Genomic DNA, 20734 nt, shown 5'->3' with positions numbered 1-20734 from the left:
CCCGAAGTGATGCCATTGTCACCATCACAATCTTTCACTCATTCTGAGCCAGCCCTGGCTACAGTAGGTTTCATTCTTGTGTTCCTTGTCTGGGACAGGGAGTCAGTGAGCTGACTTGGGCACCTCCTGGACCCAAAAGCACCTAGCAGGGTCTTCACAGGGACAATCACCTAGATTACCTGAACAGAGGAACAGGAGTGGAAGACAGGGAGGAGAACTAGGGAGGAGATGCTGCACAAGCTGAGTCTCACTCTTAATTTCTATGCCTTTTGGGGGGTTATCCCATGCTTGGATGATGCACCATTGGGGTATGTCAGTAAAGGACATTTCCAGACAAGAGAGAAAAGGGATACACATCCTGGATGCAGCTTATTGGAACCCTGCATGTCTAACAGCAATTATTATTCTATTTTTCTTAATAGTAGTTTTACTTTAATGTAAATAGTAGTAGTAGTTGTAATAGTGGTCAGATTTTACAAAATGAAATGCTACATTGCAAAACTGTTTCAAATTGGTTCATAATTACATTTTTTCAAATGACTCCTGACCTCAAATGCCAGTAAGCCAATTTTGACTGTGTACACGGACCAGGCTTTTCTTAGTAATCCTGGACCTCTAAAAATGTTTGTCAATGATAACTTATCTTTTCCCTTTCTGAGAAAAAGATAAATATAGCAGTTCCTGATGATCTGTGGGGTTGGATAAGAAAGACATCAATTTCAGTTCCATGATGTCAAGCATGCACTAAAATCACTGCCTTGTGAAGGGTGAAAATAATTTAAAGGAGTAGCTTTTTCACTTTTACTTCAGTATGCAAACAGCTGCTGCATTCTCAAATAGGAAGTAGAAAATGAAGAGGTTTTCTGAGGGGCATTATTTATATGGTAATATGAAACTCTGTATGTGTAGAGAGGCAGTGAATTTTCTACACATGGTCGTAGCATTTCTAAGGCAATTGTTGCATTCTACAAGTAATTGAAAATTGGTCATTGCCTTCAGTGACAACAGGATAGAGGCTTTAAAAAAATGTTTTGGGAAGCCGAAGGGGATGTCCAAGTTCACATTGCATTCTTAGAGTCAAACAGCATGAATCAGTATGCAAACATTCAAGCTCTGCAATGAATTAATCACTTTATAGTAACTATTTCACTTAACTTAGGTCTACCATCTCCATTTTGATTATGGGAAGCATTTCTCTGTATTCTCTGTTCTGTAAGGCAGCTTACTTAGACATACTAAATACAACTTTATATCAGCTCGATTCAATACCACTAGCAATGAAGACCTGAACTGAGCCCTGCATTTGCATCTCTAGGAATGCACAACAAACTAATTTATTTTAAACTGAAAAAATATAATTTGAGTCCAGTGAGATTCCAGATCTTCATTGTTTTGTCTTTGTGGAAGCCATCAGAGACGATATGTCTCTAATGAGACATATAGAGAACAGTGTGTGTCTACAGCCTTATCTTAGGTACCTGAGTTTCCCAGAAACAGTATGAGTAGTCCTAATACCACATATTGACAAGTCAAAGATGGCAAGAAAAAAATAAAAAATAAAATAAATCCACAAGAAAAATGAAACATATTTTATTAAAAAAATATAATGGAATATAACTGTGAATAGCACTGCAATAAATAATTTTAATCTGTGTATGACAAACAAACAAACAAGCTATGCACCTTGAAAAATGTAACAAAGCAATAGCTTAGGAAATGGGACCCAGGAGTACATTCCATCAGCATTCTGAACTAATCACAAGAACATACATTTCATGTCCTGACAGCCAGAAGGTTTCTCTTCTGTTTCCAGGATGAAAAAAAGGCAGTCCAAATCAAGAGCTGCTCTTTCTGAAGGTCCAAAGAGTTGCATTATCCCCAAATGGTAAATCAGAAGAGTAACAAGCAGTAACCAAGTAGTGCCAGCTATATCAGAAGGAAATTCGATCTCCAAAACAACTTTTTCGGAGAAAGGAGCTTAGTATTATCTAATAATTTCCCAATCACAGTTGTCAAGAAGGTTACAATGCCCATTTCAGACTTAGCTCTGAGTAGCCAATATTTTAAGATCTACAGTTAAGACAGAAAATGCCCTGTATGTGTGGCACCTTTTCTGGTTGCACCCATATCTTTTACGTGGATCAAAGTATTGAAAACATTCTTTAAAAGCTGGAAAAAAAATCTCTACACTGGACTGAGAAAAAAAAAAAAAAAAAAAAAAGTCCAGAAGATGGACTATTTAAGAATTTAAGAATTAGCTATGAAATTCCTTATGGTCATGGACCTAAAGTGCTTTACCTTAAAGATATTTTTAAATAGGATGTGTCCTTGAAAGTGCATAAAATTGAGAAAGCAGAAATGTGGACATTTAAATAAACACTTTCATACATAGTCACATATACAGAGGCCTGAATCCAAGGGCCTTCTATGCTATGATAATTCTATTAACTTCACTGCAGTTTTCCTGAGTTACAATGATATGGAGGAAAGTTGCAACCACAGAATAAAAACAAAATATTAGTATCTCCCTGAATACACAGAGCACAGAATAGCAGAACCATCAAACGTTCAGAAAGCTTCACCTGCTTTCTCTAGGTCTTCTCAATCTGTATATCTGTAAAAGGAAGAATTACATTTAAAAAAATATCAAATCACAAAATGATAAAATAACTGAACATCTCATGGCTTTGTGACTCTTTCACAGAGTTTAGTGGAACCAAGAAAAATTCCTTTCATTGTCAGAATGAAAGATCTAAAATGAAATTAATATAAAGGTCATGTAGAGGGTGAACATGGTAGGAAGTAAAGTGCTAGTTCAAACACACTGGTGGAAAGTGCTCTTCTAATAAATACAGTGATATTTCTGTGGCTTAAGTCATTCTTTCCTTCAAAATCCAACACATTTTTCAGTGCCCTATTGTCAGTATCTGTAGCAGTGTATCCTTAAGCCCTAACAATCTGACTCATAGATCTAGACCTGCTTGCCCTTGTTTAGGTGTTTGTAAAGTTTAACAGGGAGGGATGTGGAATGTAATTTAAGTGCTTTAGAGGTCAGAAAGAAGGTGAAATAAAAACTTCAATAATTTCACTCTCTTGTTTCAAACCAGAATCTACTTTAGGGGTTTCAGAAATTCAGTTACTTATTTTCTTGCTTTGCTGTGACAGAATCTCATAGCTTGATACAGCTTGAGTGGTAGAGATGAGTTAAGGTCTCCCTCCCCACCATCATCATCATCATCATTCTTTTGGTTATGGTGGCACAACTCTTTTTGTAGCAAAAATATGAGCTAGATACAAGACCAATTTGTATATTTATATATTGTATCTTCTTTTGCAGGACTTCTTTATTTTTTTTAAAACTAGAGTAGGTTTTTTTATATACCTCCCAGCAGATAAATAGTGCTGATGTTGAGTTTCTAATAGGTAATAGGAGGCTATACTCTTGAAGACTCTGTCTGTTGAAACAAGGAACTAAATAAAGTAGCCATGAATCAAGACTTTTATGGTCATTAGATGTGATGACAACGAATGATTTATGCTGTGTGAAATTTGCCACTATTTTTACCATTATCATTTATGCTTACATTTCAACTCTTCCTCTTCAAAAGGAGGACCTCTCCAGTCATGTGTATCCTTATCTTTTGGCAGCTCTTAAAACAAACCATAGACATACAGATAACAGTCAGCACAAATTAAACTACTCATACAGTGATAAATCTTTGTAAAAAGGTGCTGTCTTGGGCCTTCCAGGAAGCATGTGACTTAAACACAGGACAGGGAAGAGACTAATACCAAATACTGCATCCATTTGGGGCAAGTATAGTTGGGAAAAGTTTTCGTATTAAAAAAAAAAACAGCCTATATGAACTAACTTTCATAGAGTAGTATAGTTTAAAGCAGTTTCTAAATAAAACCAAACAACAAATAAAACACACACCAAAAAAAAAAACCACCGTAAGCCATCACAAGAGAAGGCTAAAGGATTTCCATCTCTTCTCTCCCTCTTTACATATTAACTCTCTCCACTTTCACCTCCATTTCTAATTGTCATGGTGATACTGGTCATCTAGTGAGCTTTACTAACTAGCACCAGTATCTCAACAGGAGGAAAAAGAAGCTATGAGGGAACTTCTTTCTGTGATCCTCTCAACAGCCTCAAATGCACATTATAATACTGGAGATAACACGATCAAATCAATGTAACTAAAACTCCAGTTCAGATTCTATGCACCAGGATGTGCTGCCATCCAACATACTGAGTTGTATGTTCCCGGCAGCAGGTCCCATCCTGTCACTGACTTCCTAAATCACAGAGTGTACCTGCTCCTGGAACAGGTATGCTTTTTTTTTTCATGTTTTCCTTTCGAGAAGTTAACAGAGTAATCAAAACTGACTCTTCAATTTCTAGTTGTTACTTAAACAGAAAGTAGAAAGCAAAATGACAGCTGAATGTAGTTTTGCCTATTGTCACCATGATGGAATGAATTCTCAATTACACAATAATTTCTCAATTATTTCCACAAGAGTCACACTGAGACAGATTTATGCCATAAGTACATACTTGCTATATTCATTGATGAGTTAGCCATGCACGTTCTCTTGTCCTTACTTGTACTAGCTGAAAAACAATTAGAGAGAAAAATCAAATCAAAAGTAAAATACTCATTTTAGATCTAGTAGGGACTTAAGCACAGTGGCAGGAGGGGCACTCTGAGCATAGTGCCATCATTGGTTCTCAAAACTCTCCACTTCTTCAAAGGCTTTAAGATGTACTCTTTAGTGCTTGCAGTCTGCCAGTTCTCATTTCCTTTCTAGTTGCAAAGCCAGAGCTCCATTGGCATCATACACTAACATGACAGAAAAGTACTCGTTCAAAGGGTTTTTTCATCCAGATTTTGAACACATTGGGCAACAGAGAACAAGAAGGGAATCAAAAGGGGGGAAACGCACGTCTACCAAGGAGGTTCTGTTTTTAAAGAATCACCTGGCTGGTGATCTAAGATGGCTTGGGTTTTAAAAGAAAAACATTCTCATTAGGACTTTAGCTTCTCAATCAATTTGTCATTTATGACACACATATATATAGCATAATCATGTTAATCACATATATCATGTTAATCAAATATATCATGTATATATATATATTATCATGTACATATGCACATGATAAAGAAAACTCAAGCAACCTAGGAAACTTCTGACCTTCACTGAAATCCCCAGATGGGAATCTTCAGAGAATTCAAGGATTTTGCTGTCTCTTCTTCCACTTTCATGTTCTACTCCTGTTCCTATCATGTTCCTAGCAATATACTCTTAGACATTTAGGAATATGTACAGCCTTTCTGCAGCCTGTTAACATCTCCTGCAAGCCTGCTAAGCTTTACAAACACTTCTACCAGGACATGTTTCCATAGCACCTATGCATGAGATGAGTTTGCAATGTGAATATCCACATTAAATTCTATCATGTATTTCATGGATTTTGAACATGAAGACTCACTGTAGATGTTGTGTAGCCAGAAACTAGTGCTGTTTCCGACTTTCACTAGGAAGGAAAGAGCTGGCAGACAGGGAAACCAGTTCTGGTGCACAGTCTGAGAACTCACATCTCTCTTAGTGTACAAAGTTTTGAGATAACACTTGAAAAGACATTGCAACTAGCCTTTGCATTAGTTCCAGCTTACGTTCATGGCAGCAACCGATTTACAGCTACTATGAAATTGGGGACTTTCAAGAGAAGAACTTAGGTTACTGTCTTGTTCATTTTCATCTGGTAACATTTAACTGAATCACGAGTATGGTATTACAATTCTAAGAGTACTGTATCAGTACCTCTAGTGCTTTTTCTCCGCATGCAGCTTGACATGAAAAAAAAAGCTCAAAAACTATTTGGAAGGAAAAGAAAAAAAAAAAAGTAGCTATAGATAAGCTAAAAAAAAAATCTAAAATCGCAAATTTATTATAATTTGAGGAAGAGTTCCAGCCAAAAACAGAATGTTCAGAAAAATATACTTTCCTTCTGATATTTTCAAATGAGTCCCAATGGATGTTCTGAGATCTGCATGATTTTATTGTATAGGTTAAAATAAAAAGTAAAAAAGTATCACTGATTACAAAATCCTCAAACAAATCCATCATCCCATAAGGAAGGGATCTATGTGTGTGTGTGTATGTGTGCATTTGTGTATGAAGTACTTAGTTCAGGTTACTCAACATGTTTCAAACTTTACTTTTTAAATGTTGGTGCATAAGTGTATAATTTTCATGCTTGAATACATTAAAATTAGTTCTCGAAGGTTTTCCTCTGGCTTGTAGCAAATTAAAACAAATTACTGCCAATGCTTTCAGCATAGTGTGATGCTGAAAATACCCAATTCAAGTCAGTCAAGAGAACTGAAAAACCTCAAAACTTAACAAAGAAATGAAACAAGTGGTATCAGTGGGAATCTCTTGTGAAGAAAAAAAAATCTCTCAGACTCAAAATATTGGACATATCACTTCATGTGTAATGTATCATTTTAATGGTATTTTAGCCAGAATGGAGATGTATCTACAGTCCATAACAGATCACATTAGAAAAATGTGATCAGTTCAGAGATCGCATCAAAAAAAAAGGAAGTGCCCAATCTGCTCTGAGCATTCAGGTCCCCAGTTAAAAGGGAGGACACAGAATAGCTTCCATTTCTGGTAGGTGCATAAACTCTGCTTTGGTGTTTCAATAGATTAAATACTAATCATATTGCTCTACCTCATTACCTGTAAGAAAAAGTAATAAAGATCCATGGTAAATGGTCTGTGAGGGGCTGACAACCTCTTCCACTCCACTAACTTAATAGCTAGAATCTGATTAGGTCAGGTAAAGAAACAGAAATAAACTGTGGTTAAAATGGAGTGGTTTCAGGATGAAGGATCTAAGGCAGGCTTTTATTATTTCATCTCACCTCTGTGAGGATGAATTAACAGAACAGATTGATAACAACTGCAATATGCCAAAATAAATAACTTGAATACCTTTTCTTATGCAGAGAATAAATAGCACTGATCCAACGAGAGCAGTCACAATGACAATTGCCCCAACAAAGCGTCTGCTCTCAGTCCGCAGCACATCATCAGCTGAATCTTCAGGAAAAACAAGTAGGGGAAAGACATTGCAGAATTACATAAGCTTCTCCCTTTTTCTTTCATTTTCATCCTATTACTTTTGCTATGAGCATGTTAGATTGACGTGGTAACAGACTTTTAGATTGTGTCTAAGGCCTGGTGCTGATGATGCACTTCAGCATATCTTGTTACCCCGATAAAGGCAAAAGAGATAGAACAGATTCGTATCTATCTTTCCTTCCTGCATTCCGTAGAATAGTAGTGCCTTTCCTTCCTGTCACAAATCCTGTTTATCACCAAGGTACAAAGTCTACATCCAACTTAATGTCCTTCTGTCAGGACTACAGGAAACAGCTGCTAGAGAAAGAGAGTCCATTTGTTGTGGTAAAGCTATGATGCATACAGGTGTCTTCCTTGAAGCCCGGATGCATTTCTTGTCAGAACTGAACTCACCCTCTCACCACCCTTTGAAAGGTTGACTTAGCTTTCCTACTCTGAGCTGACTGTTTCCACCCTCGTCACTCCCAAAAAGTGTGCCAGCACCATCATTTTTAAGACTGCACAATGAAGTGGACCGTGGAAATGACTGGAGTAACAGTCTGATAAACAGTAATATTGCTTGTGAGCTGGATCTCCAGCCTAGTTGAACCATATCATAGGTACAATGCAAAAAGGAAGAATAGGCAAAAGTAGTAGGTGTGGTACCCAATTAAAAGGTCTAATGGGAAATTGTACTGGTCTTTGTGCATCTTCCCTCAATCCACATTTTATCAGGAAAAATATTTGTGTAAAATGTGTTAAATTTAATTAGGGTCACAGCAAAAGCTGTATTCATAGGAAAAGACCAGTGTGTTCAAATTTATTTGGCAATTCTCATCATCAAAACAGAATGTTTTTTGAAAGGTGTATTTAATTTACGTGGAAGGGTCTCATTTCTGGACTTTTTTGAAAGCTTTAAAAGCTACTAGCTTTTCAAGTAATTGAACTTTTTTAACAGGTTCATATGCAATTACCATGTAGGTGAAATTCATGTAGGTCATGCAAAATTTTAACCATGGAACAACTAGATCGATCCACACAAGCATAATGAACATGTTGGTATGGTGGAAGTGTACATTAATAGCAAAATGTAACACACAGGTATTTCTTTTTAGCCTTTTCAAAATTACACAGGAAAAAGAAATAATGGCTGATCCAACTGGGACAAAATTACATATCTTAAAATGCATTACCTTAAATGAAATTTAGAAAAGTTACCTTCTATGCGTAAAATTGCAGATGTATTTTTTTGAAGTTCCTTATTCCAGAAGATACAATGAAAATTCTCATGAGTCCTGTTTTTGATTGTGAGTGTACTTGTCACACGATACAGCTGGTCACTTCCAGTTTCATAACTTGTATCTGCCTTAACAGTCAAATCCTCATATTCTCCATTTTGCCATATCACTTCAGCTTTTGGGTATCCTTCTGATTGACAGGTTAACTTCCATTCGTTGTCTCCTGTGCTCACCACTCCTTTGGTTATGTTTCTGTAAGGAGCTAAAGAAATTAAATAAGATGATTACTAGGAGGAAGCTAAAAGAACAGCATATGTAAGCAAGATACCTTTTCCTTATGCCCAAGGATAAGGTCCTTGGGACAAGTTTCTGTGCTTGGGCCAAGTTTGGCTTCTGTAAATAATACTCCTGACAGAAAAAGTTAATATCACTATTGTGTGTCTCTATAGTAATTGAGGTACAGGGTTTATTACAGTGTTGACACTGTTCTGGAAACTGCAATAGCTTTCTGATCTTTGCTCTGTCTAAATCATTTTTGCCACACCATATGTCTGGAAAATAAAGGACAGACCATGGATTCCACACAGATGAAAACACATGGTTATACAGCTGTGCAATGGCCACGAGGCTTCTCTTGTCTCCGGAGAGCTTTCTTGAAATGCTAGTGCAGACATGCCTTCCTTCCAGGATACTCCCAAAATCTTTCAACAGTATCATCTAGCAGTGAATGTCCTGTGGTAGAACTCACCCTGAACCTTCAGACTGATGGTCTTGTAGTCAGCTCCCCCATAGTCAATAAGACAGCGGTAAAGCCCTGCATCTCTGAGCTTCACATCCATGATCTGAAGGAGAGACTTCCCCAGCTTCAGATTCTCTTTCAACAATTTTATTCTCCCCCTAAAGTCACTGTGCTGACTTTTGAAGTCTTCCTCCCCTTTGAGAAGTACATACACATCCTTTCCAAGTTCATCTTTTTTTTCCCAGCTGACACTTAAATCTTTAAATTTTAGTTTCCCATTCACTGGAAATGTGCATTCCATGGTCACGTTGTTGCCTAGTTCCACGGTGTAGAGTGACTGGGGAGCTTCAACAGTGAATAAAGCTGAAAAACAAAATTTGAAAGAAAAAATAATTTTCCAATTATAAGCCTAATTTTGAAAGTCATGCTTTATCACACACACACTGTATGTATAAGTATAAATGACATTTTAAGGACTAAAAGTATCTGCCATGTTCTTAAAGTTGAACTTTTTTACATGCATTTTCCCAAGTTTGAGACAAACAGGGCTATTTATACCTGCAGAAAGCTGCTTTGTGCATAAATGCACAAAAAAAGCAGTATGTGTATATTAAAAATAGCTGTATGCGTGCGCACACCCCCTCAGATGTTGCTTTCAGAACACCGCTACAGTAACAGGCAATTGTTAGTGCCTCTTATGAGAATGCTCTGTTCATATAAATGTCAATTCTTTTTACACAGGATGTTCAAAAATAAATAACAATTCCCAAGCCTCACACTGCCACAAAAGAAAATTTTGTGTAATGCAAAATTGGTGTCTGGGCTGAAACACTGACAAGGATTTTAACCTGCCCCCATATCAAACCATCCATATTAGGCACATGGATCTAGTTTAATGTAAAAGCATATGATGACCTATGTAAAACAGTAAGCTAAAAAACCCCAAACACCAGCACCTGCAGGAAAACTGAGAGATTAACATTTCCAATGCCTACACCCTGAAAAGAAAGACACTTAAATAGTTCTGCTACTTCTTACAACTCAGCTTCTTACCATTTAGGAAATGCCAGTAGAATGAAAACATACACAGAAGCAAAGGCTTTTCCATGATGTAAGTAGAACCTAAAACGATAAAATAATCAAAGAACATAAGTATCTGCTCATTTTCTAACTTTCACTACAAAGTATACTTCACAGTCACTCCACACAAAGAACTGGACACAAGGCACTCAATTCAACTCTAGCAAAGGCATGACAAAATTGTTGTGTAGGTCAGGCAGAAACCTTCCTGGATGGGTCCAGGAAAAGCAACTACGTTCATTTCCTTTAAACAAATTCCTTGCTTATGGTGAAACATGTATTTTATCAATTCCATCAATTACTAAATGATTACTCACAAATTCCCAGATGTTCCCGTAAACTGTAGAAGGAAGTGTAGTTCCTGCTCGAAGAGGAGGGAGGATTCTTTCTACACATGCTCACTAGAGGAAACAGAACTCAGTTCTTCCCACCAGTTGGCCTTACTTTAATGTACTGTGAACACAACCCACTTTATGACACCTGGTTTCACAGTCCTGATCACAGGGCTTGTGAAGTTGCATATATTCTGAGCGGAATTTATGTGGTAAGTAACAACTTCATGAGTATTCACACAACAGTGCCTTTGTAAAACAGTGTCACAGTCAGCCTACAAACTCTGCTTTCCTGAATTTCTGCTGCTTTACCTCTGAGCATGTAAATTACGTCTATTTTCCATGAGATTTCTTCCCCTCTTTATTGATACAGCTTTTATACTCCTAGACAACACTTAAACTTTCAAAACACTGATTAATGTCAATTCTCACACTCACCTTCATGTGCCCACTGCACTTGCTAAGCACGCACTTTAAGTCAGAGCAGTACTAGGATCAAACAGTGCCATCGTTTTTCAAATCACTCTCAAGAAAAAATTAAACTGACTTTAATGAAAGTCCTTTGTGAGTACAGAGAACTCTAGGTTTTTATCTAAACAAAACTCACATTTTGGGTACCCAAACAGCCACAGAAGTAAGGAAAGATTGCATTCAACCGTTTTCTACTGGTGGTTTCAGCATTTGCATAAGAAATTAGGCAACTGTGATAACCATCAAAATTCCTAATTCTTTAAATTCTCACTGGACTGCAAATCCTACCATTTTAACTGTTTGTCTTTCTTCGGTTTTCAACATTAAGATGACAAAAAATTAACAATATTGCCCTGAGTCATTAAGACGTGACTTTACGGTATCTTGGATTAAGAGCATTAGCCTCAAAAGAATTTGATTCAAGCTACTCTCTTCCTCTGACCGACGGTCCCTGATCCCAACAGGACACTTGCAGAAGGCAATGCAGATGGAGCTGAGAAAGGGATCCAATCTAGCACATTGGATGTTCTCTTAGAAGGGACAGGAAAAAACAGAGACCCTCACGATGAAAGATTTGTCCCATTGATGAATAAATTCTTTATGTGGTTAGGTAACCAATTCATTCTTTAACCACAAATGTTCTCAAAAGCACTAGCAACTTGCTGCCTGTGGATACCTAAGAGTTTCTGGTGATGCACATGCATCAGAATGCCTCTGTCATTATGCCACTGCCTAAGAAACAAAGCAGGTCAGCACTCCAACAAAGCTCCAGAGCGAAGCTGCTCAAACAAGATAGTGAAATACTGGTCTCGCAAGTGTGCTTGGACTGTACTTACTCTGACACATCCTACAGCAGAGCGAGCCTCTGACACTGACCAAGTATGTGTGCGGGCGCTCTGTGCCCACGATGGCAGGATGACCAGAGCTGCACTATGCTCAGGCCCAAAACACAGTCTACTCTCTTCAAAGCAGAAAGAGACCAGAGCTGAGAGGCTGCCCAGAAAATAACAGCATGTGGACTTCTGCCATGGGATGATAACCACACCTGGGCATGCATCCCAAACCCGCTTTTGTGTAGGCATTACCTCCAGGAGAGGTGTTCTGATTAACTTCTATGATAGCAAGTAAGCTCTTCTATGTTTCTCAGACCTGCGATTCTCTCCTAAAATTGCAAAACTCTAATTTCTATGCTTTCTCCCATTGCAGAGGAAGACAAGCCTTGCTGCACACAAAAAATGTATGAGTATTACTTACAAAATTCCTCAAGACCAAGGAAGTATGCTGTTGTAATCAATTTTTCACATCCAGTGAGAAGAAAAGTAGGTCCAGGTCAAATCCAAATGCACGCGAAAAAACTTGCTGCAGTAACCATTACAGACCCTTCTTCTGTTTCAACCTGAGCAGAAGTAGACACCAGCTGGCTCAGTTGAAACAGCTTGAGACCCAGATGCCAATCAAAGATCTTTACCAAAGCTCACTGTTTTTCTTACTGAACCTACCAAAATGCCCCTTCTTTTCTCCTGATGATTTCTGGTATCTATGGATAACACAGTTCTACAAAAGCAAAAAGATATTCACAGCGAAAAATAGTCTTCAGTGTTGCTGGCTGTTTGGTTCCCTCACAATCCAATGGAGATGACAGAAAGAACAGGACTATTTGCCCAAGTCTTCTTGTGACAGCACTTAAATGTTGATTAACTCCACCTACTCCTTCAGGAAACTTCCCCATGATGGGAAAATTCCCCACTGGGGAAAATTCTCTATTGCTACCACTGGTTCACAGTAACAAGACACTGTTGGGAAAATTAGTACATAAAATGCCATAGGCATTTTAAGAAACATATCATCTCATTAGAGCAACATGTGAGCAACAGCCCTCGGTGTGTTAATACCAAGTGACAGGTTTTACCGTGTGTGGTGCTGAACTAACAATGACTGGAAATTTCTGCAAAACATATCACGTGTGTGAAGGTCATAAATAGGAATAAAATGAAGAGCACCGTCTACCCTTCTCCGGGATAACAGATCCTGCTCCACAAGATCAGAGCATGGTAATGCCCCTTGCTGTGCCACTGTGTAGTACAAGAATTGTTAAGCCTGCGTGTTAGCTTAGCAAAAAAATAAAACAAAATAAAACAAAACAAAACAGAACAAAACAGAACAGAACAGAACAAAACCCACAAGCATGAAAAGCCAAAAGATGCTACTTACATTAACCTGCTCACTGTAGTGGGATAACCTTGTCAACAGCACAAAATACGACTTTAAATGTATTTCAGTGTAAGTTCACCCACCTATGTTGCCTTCACGTATCTCAAAAAACGTTTGAGATTCTCAGAAGAGTTAAAATACTGTGAAATGCCCACTTCAAAGTTTTCAGGAAATGTTTTCTTCTTTCCTCCTGGCAACCACTCAGTACCTGTCATGGAAGCAAAAGCACGTAATAGACAAAATTGGTAAGAGCTGGGCTTTTTGTTTCAAGTGTGGGAGGAACATGACAGCAGTTATGTGAAACAGCTGAATGTAACCTTTAGGTTCTCGTAACCTGAAACTACCTTAGCAGGCTGAGGGGTGGATTTCCACAGTAGGTGAGACCGATGAAGTCTTATTTCCACCAGTTTCTTCTGTGCTTAAAAACACACTTACTGACATTTTAGTTTTTCCGAAACAAAAGCGCAGGGAAAAAAAAAAAAAAAAGAAAGAAAGAAAGCCGAAGAAATCTGTAAAATACGACTTTGAGACCACAAAAGCCATTGCTGTAGCCAGCCCTCAGAGTCATTAATTCAGTTTCCCCTTTTTCACTGCTTGCCTTGAGCTCACAGAGCTGGACTTTCCATCCAAGTGTTTCGTGGCAAGTAAAAGACCGTGGAGGTTATTTTTACAGTTATATATATATATATGTTTGTATAGGTAGATATACAGACACAGATTTTTGTATATTATTGTATACAGTCTATGAAAGCATATGTCTGTGTGTGTGATGTATGTCTGTATATGTGTGTGTATATGTATATTTACATATACATTTTATAGCATAGGTAACTACACTGGTGGGGTTTTTTCTTTCTTTTTTTTTTCGGGGGGTGCCTTCTTTTCTCTTTATTTTTTTTGGGGGGTGCTGCTTCTGCCCCGCGGAGACCCCCACCCTGCCCCTCGCTGCGCCCTATGGTCGCCGGGTGGCGGTCCCGGCCCCCCCACCCCCCGACCCCACCGCCGCCTCCCAGCCCGGCGCCCCCCTACCTGCCGCGGCCGCCTCGCTCCCTCCCGGCCCCGGCGGCTGCTGCCGAGGCTCTGCGGGGCGGCTGGAGGCGGCTCCGGCCCGGCCCGGCCTCCCCGGGCAGCGCCAGCCCTCAGCCCCCGGCCCGGGCCTCCCCCGCGGCGGGCCGGCCGCCGGGAATTGCTGCGAGCTGCGGTCCTCGGCCGGCGAGGAAGGGGCCTGAAAAGCACCCCCGGGCGCTGATGCATCGCGCCGTGAGTCAGGCAGCTGCCCCCGGAGGCTTTCCCATTCCTGAAAGCCCGGCGCTGGCGGTAAATAAAACCGAAAGCGGAACGGCCCCGCGGGGCTGGGGCAGCTCCTACCTCGGCCCCCTCGGGGTGAAACTCCGGCACCTCTGCCGCCGCCTCCCCCCCGACCTTAGGAAGCACAACACCGGGTGCATCGCTCCCGTAACTCACCCAAAAGACATCAGCCCCAAAGCCAGAACATTGCTCCGGGCACTCTTGAGTTAAAGAACGAAAATACGCACTGAGACATTACAGAGAACGCTTCAGCAGCGAGCACACCTACAGGGTAGGACACCAGGGAAATTCAAAACTATTCCGCGGCATCACGCAAGTGGCACGGATGGGTCCTGAAGGATACTGAGGATGATCTCTGCTCCCTCTGCCATGAGTGTCAGGCACTGCCATCTCCTGTACACAGCCAGCACTTTTTGTTTTGCGGGGCTGTAAGCCAGCAGATGGTTGACAGGTGAGCCACCCCTCCCGATAAGCCAGCAGGTTATCTGTTGGCACAGTGCTGCTGTGGAGGTGCACAAAGACCTGAGGCACTCGCTGACTGGGTGGAATCAGGAAAAGTGAATGCCTCTGACGTGGAGTGCCAGCCCATACTATAAAAGCTCCTCTGCACCCCGGCAGGGAGCTGATAGCAGGTGGGGAGGGGGGAAGGGGAGGGCAAGCATATGCTGTCCCAAGCCCACCACAGGAGCCACCAGGTCGCCAGAAGCCCACCTCCACAGCGGAGCACAAGGGCACAGAGGAGGATGGGAAGCCAAGCTGAAGGCTCAGAGGAAAGGACACCCTGTCCAGGCCCCCCAGGGCTGTCCCAGAACCGTGGGATATTATCAGATGCAGGGGAAGAACACTTCAGGATTGCACTGTGCTTATTATGGAATATTAAGGAGAGGAAACAGCAGATACCAGGTGATTGAAGTCCCCCACAAGAGGATCAGGGCTTGTGAAAATGAGGCTGCTTCTGTCTATAGAGGGCCTCATCTACTTGGTCTTCCTGATCAGGTGGCTTGTAGCAGACCCCACTATGATGCCCCCTGCCCCTACCTTCCCTGTGATGTGACCCATAAGCTCTCTGCCAGCTCCTCATCCGTCCCCAGGCAGAACTCTATGCACTCCAGCTGCTCATGACAGAGAGGACAACAACCCCTCCTCATCTCCTCTGCCTGTCCTTCCTAAAGAGCCTGCATCCTTCCGTTCCAACACTCCAGTCATGGGAGCCATCTCACCATGTCTCTGTAAAGCGGATGAGGTCATAGCCCTGCAGGCTTGCATACATCTCCATCCTCTTATTTATTTCCCATGCTACCTGCATTAGCATAGAGATATTTGAGTTGGGCCCCTGATGAAGCTGACTTACTGGCTGGAGTGGCTGGAACTCCTTTGTGCTGCTCTTCAGATGCTCCTGCTGACCCATGACCTTTCTCCAGGCTCTGGGCATCTATTGCTGCACCTATTTCACTAGAACAGGCTGCCTAGAGAGGTTGTGGAGTCTCCTTCTCTGGAGATATTCAAGGCCTGTCTGGACGCCTACCTGGGCAGCCTGCTCTGAGAAACCTGCTTTGGCAGGGGGGTTGGACCAATGACCTTTCGAGGTCCCTTCCAACCCCTACAGTTCTGTGATTGTGTGATTGCTGACATTGGCATCAAACTGGGAGGTGTGGGATGGATTGAGGTTCCTGTCAGCTGGCAACTGTAGTTTAAAGCCCTCTTCACAACCTTAGCAAGCCAATGACTGAAGATGCTTTTTCCTTTCTCTGACAGCCCCCAATAGACCAGGTTCCTCAAAGCAAGTCCCATGGTCTAAATAGCCAAACCCCTGTCTGTGGCACCAGTCCTGTAACCATTTGTTGATTTGCCAGATTTGATTGGTCCTTTCAATCTCCTTGCCTTTGACTGGGAGGACTGTTAAAAAAAAAACTATATGTGCTCCAGAGTCCTTCACTGCTGCTCCCAGGGCTCTGTAATACCTCTTGATATTCCTCAGACTGCTCCTGGCTGCAACACTGGTGCCCACGTGAAACAACTTGAGAAGAGTTGAGTAGAAACAAAAAATGAAATGATAAACAATTCTTTATTCTTCCAGTGAAAAACTATTTTAAATTCAACTAGGAATGGAGAAGAGAATTGGACCTGGTTAACATACACAGCACTTGTCAGTCCCAAATAGAAACCAAAACGAGCAAATATGAGCTAAGTAAACATTAGTCCTGGGCAAGCATTAAGCAGCAGCATATCTCTTTAGGAATGTCTTCACTTTGAAATTACAAAGTTAAGCAGATCTGTTCCATACTTCATTATCTATTATGTCCCCATCCAAATGTAGATTTTACCACCTAAATTAACAATGAAATTTGGATTGTGATTTAAAAAATCAGGAATTTGAGGAACTGGAATCAAATTTACCCATTCAATTTTGTCCTTCCAGTTCAGATTGGTGCCGGCCATGGACGTAACTAATGTAACTAATTAATATTTTCATACATTTAAAATTGCTTAGTAATAAATATGACATAGTTAAATGGCATACTTAAAAGTACTTAAACAGATAGGTACTGTACCTAAAAATAAAACTACACAGAAGCAGACAGGTCTGAGAAATCTCTTTCCAGTCAGAACAAAAAATGACTATGAAAACATTCCCAGAATGAAGAGGAAGCTTCTTATTTGAGTGCAACATTACTAGCTGATAAGTTAACTAAGAGGATTAGATAACACTGGTACTTCCCTTATTGTGAACAAAAAATTGCTGTGTCAAAGCCAAAGGTTTATATTCAGTCTGTGTACATGCTTGGATTTTCAAAGTTAATGTATCTATATACATTCATTTACTTCCTTTTCTCAAAAGACAAACCATAATAGGAAAACAAAAAAATCTTAAAGGACTGAAATATTTTTTTTAATTAACCTAAGATAGTAAAAATCTGGAATTTTTGCTGAACAATCCTTCCCAAAAGAGAAATAAGCAACTCTCACAAGCCAAAAAATTAATTACCATGGGATTAAAAAAGTCTTACTGTTTTTCATGTTTACAGTCAGTACTTTTTTAGTTACCCTGAAATGAAATCAATTAAGCATACTGACATAGACACAAACCTCCTTTTCAAATATTTATACCACAGGCTATCTCTAGCATGATTTGATTACTTCTTAATTTTGTTTATGAAGTGGAAATTGTTTTACAAATTATTACGGTAAAATTCTAATAGATTCTTCCCACTGCAGTACATATAAAGATAAGAGGAAAAAATGCTTGCTTTCTTTCCATCATTTTGTCTGGTTTTGTTTGTTTGTTTTGTTTTGTTTAGGCTCCTTTCATGTCATGCAAAAATCACATTTAATTTATCCAATGAACATCTAGATTGGCACAAGTAACAATTATTTCCCCTATACATCTAGTCAGAAATATTTTATTCCTCATTCAATTTAGGGCAGATAACAAATCAGAGGAGAAAATTAAATATGTTTCAATCATGGTGTAGTTCCAGTGACTTTAATGGAATAATGGAGTAACAGAGACAAATCATCTGGGTGAATTTGGCCCCGCTATGGCTTTCAGGAGTGTGTTGCATTAATCCATCTGCTTTGGCCCTAAAGCAAGTATTTCCGAATTATTACTGCTGCTAATTTATGTGGAAGTCAAAATTAAATTTGAGTTTGTATATTAAAATGGTTATCAACAGGCGATAGCCTGGAGCATTTGAACAAGTGCCTTTGCTTAAACATAGGTTTTATACTGCTGTGATCCACAGGACAACTTTTCTTGGCTGATGATGTGCCAGCACATCATAACTAAGGCACAGTACCAAAGTAGACTCAGCAGCATCACTTTGACCCAATCTCTGGCTCCCTGATTTTGCATTTGACGCACAGTGGTACCAACGATGAAGCGGTAGACAGGTATCAATCAGCCCAGCAGGATAGAGATTCTGGATTTGATTGTGGCTCTTCAGTGTTTATGATTTCCTGTGAGCAATGTGCCTTAGGCAGGTGGGAGGTGAGAAATGGGACAGGACATGTCCCCCACTGACCCCATAAATTCATGGGGTACCACGAGTATTCACAGTAACAGTGAAATTGCTCGGCTTGTTTCTGGAGCAGCAAGCAGTAGTCAGTAAGGGAAGGCAGGAGCTGCTGTCCATGTTGCAAGTGGGCTCCTCTCCTGGCGTTGCTCAAACTTGCCTCCCCTCCACGTGCATAAAACACAGTGGCTCTTTATGCCTCTTTCAAAACTAGTCTTCTTTCTCTCCACTTCTTCAATCTTCAACCCTTTCTTCAGAAACTAGCTCCATTTCTCTAGCACGCAGCTACAGTTTCCCCATATTCTTTATTCTGGGAAATTGAAAGGTGCTGCCTCATCACGTTACCTCCTCCACGGAAACAAGACCTTTGCAATACAGAGGTCTGCCGGAATTGCAGCACAGTGGTTTACTGCACACGGGAATATCAGTCAGCTTAGGAAAAGAAGAAATATGGACAGACTGAAACGGTTTTCTTGGCTGAAAGGGGGTCGGTGAGTGGGGGTGGATGACATTTTTGGTAAACTGCTTGGAGGGAAAATGGCATTCTCTGAAAGTTACCAGCGAGAGCCCCATCAACCACGGCTTTCTCTTCGGAGGCCCTGCTGGAGAGCCACCTGTCCCGGCCTTGCCAGGGGAGGACTGCCATCTTGCGTGGAGCTGGGGTATAGCAGGAGATTTCACCGGCACCACGGCAGCGCTGACAGCGCGACCTCGGAGAGCTGGGGCCACCTTCCTCTTCACCTGGAGGCTGTAGTCTGCTCGTGCCGAGGTGGGCCTCTACGTCTGAGAGCGTTCTGAGTCTCGGTGCGATCTTATGCACATATGTAGTGAGGTCTCAGTGAAGCCTGCCGTAACAGGACTTTTCAATGTAGAATTCCTTTCCTAAGAGTGGCAGCTAGCATTTTTGGAAACAAACAAACAAACAAAAACCTCAGGTAAGTGAGCACTACGATCACTCCAGTCTAATTATTAGCTTTTGGTAAAAAACCTCGCTTTCAAACGTGTATGCAGAATTTTGTGCTGCAGATCTTCATCCTTACAAGTGTTTACACCTATAAGCAGTTAAATTAACAGACTTACTCCATACTGTAGAATGACTTCGTGAATTAGGTGGACTACTCTGCCAAACATTGTGAGTTGAAAGTACATCCTACCATCACCTTTTTAATGGCTGTATCTCCTCACAAACTGTGTCTATGTTCAAGAGATCAAACCATTTCAGAGGCATTTTCAAGATACCACAAAAAGGGTGCCTGCAAGTTTTTAGAAAGACCCGAAGTAAAAATGTTAAGTAATTTTTCACATTAGAAGAAATAAATACTTTTCTTCTTTATCTTTCTCCTATTTTTGCTTTCCCATTAAAAAATTAAAGCAGCATCATCGTGGAGATAACAAAAAATAATTATGTGAGAAAAAGATGCTTTCTGTGAGAAAAGATGCCTTCTTCAAAAGAAACGTTGCAAAAATGTATGTATTTAGAAAACATACAAATACTGACAGCAAGAATCATTGTCAGGTTAAGACACTAGCAGATGGGTGAGTTTTAAAATGACAGTCACTACATAGAATCAGATCCATAGAAAAGTCCAGGTTGGATGGGACTGTGGAGCTCTCCTGGTCCAACGTCTAATGGTGAAAGCAGGCCCTGTACAAGATTGTCTAAGACTTTGTACAGCCAAACCTTAACAGTCCCCCTAAAAGCCTCCATGAGGTTGAGTTTGAGGTGCAGCACAGTCCAACAGACCAGTGTTAGAGTCTTTAATGAGATACTCTTCAGTCCTGAAAGAAGAGTCCTGGGGATCCTGTCCAGTATTTCTATCCCTGTATAAAACCTAATTGGCAGGGCATATGTTTTACCTCTGTGCTTTTTTAAATTATGGAAATTTCATTTATTTGGATTTGAAAGCAAGCCTTTAACTGCGGTTGACGATGCCACGAAAACATCCCGGTACTTTATGAAAGGCAGAGTATGACAAGAAGCCTGTGTTAAACCCTTCTAGCTCCTTCCTCTGCCAGCTCGCGCTTTGCGCCTGGATGCATCATGCAGCTGGGCTCCTGCCACGGCGTGTGGGTGTGCGGAATGCCGGGCAAGGGCCGCTAGGTTTCCCTGGAGTGTTTCTGTGGGTTAAAGTGAGGGAAGGGAAGGAGACAGGGGAGGGAAGGAGACAGGGAAAGGGAAGGAGACAGGGAAAGGGAAGGAGA

General features: G+C 40.6%; 1 protein-coding gene across 2 annotated transcripts; it reads right to left on the bottom strand.

Annotated features, from left to right (window-relative positions):
- Window positions 1-1568: 1568 nt before the first annotated feature.
- Window positions 1569-14305, bottom strand: CD274 (CD274 molecule). 2 transcript variants are annotated; one of them, XM_035310520.1, is made up of 10 exons: window positions 14241-14305; window positions 13295-13419; window positions 12255-12396; window positions 10171-10239; window positions 9127-9480; window positions 8359-8640; window positions 7012-7119; window positions 4562-4618; window positions 3585-3650; window positions 1569-2614 (listed from the first exon to the last, which is right to left on the bottom strand). In XM_035310520.1, the coding sequence occupies exons 4-10, from the start codon at window positions 10223-10225 to the stop codon at window positions 2592-2594; spliced, it is 945 nt and encodes a 314-aa protein (XP_035166411.1). In that variant the 5' UTR covers window positions 10226-10239; window positions 12255-12396; window positions 13295-13419; window positions 14241-14305; the 3' UTR covers window positions 1569-2591. The 2 variants fall into 2 exon arrangements, with proteins under 2 accessions (XP_035166411.1, XP_035166410.1); XM_035310519.1 differs by lacking the exon at window positions 12255-12396.
- Between the last annotated feature and the right edge of the window lie 6429 nt (window positions 14306-20734).

This window comes from Oxyura jamaicensis, chromosome Z (genome assembly GCF_011077185.1).
Source record: "Oxyura jamaicensis isolate SHBP4307 breed ruddy duck chromosome Z, BPBGC_Ojam_1.0, whole genome shotgun sequence".
In the NCBI taxonomy this organism is placed as follows: Eukaryota; Metazoa; Chordata; class Aves; order Anseriformes; family Anatidae; genus Oxyura; species Oxyura jamaicensis.
This window is presented reverse-complemented; position numbering and strand designations above follow the sequence as displayed.

Coding starts and splice junctions, on each gene's coding strand:
- CD274 (XM_035310520.1), bottom strand. CDS start 10,225: ATGGAAAAGCCTTTGCTTCTGTGTATGTTTTCATTCTACTGGCATTTC. Junction 4,619..7,011: donor TATTCTCTGCATAAGAAAAG/GTATTCAAGTTA, acceptor ATTGTTTTTCAG/CTAGTACAAGTAAGGACAAG. Junction 3,651..4,561: donor CTCATCAATGAATATAGCAA/GTATGTACTTAT, acceptor GTTTGTTTTAAG/AGCTGCCAAAAGATAAGGAT.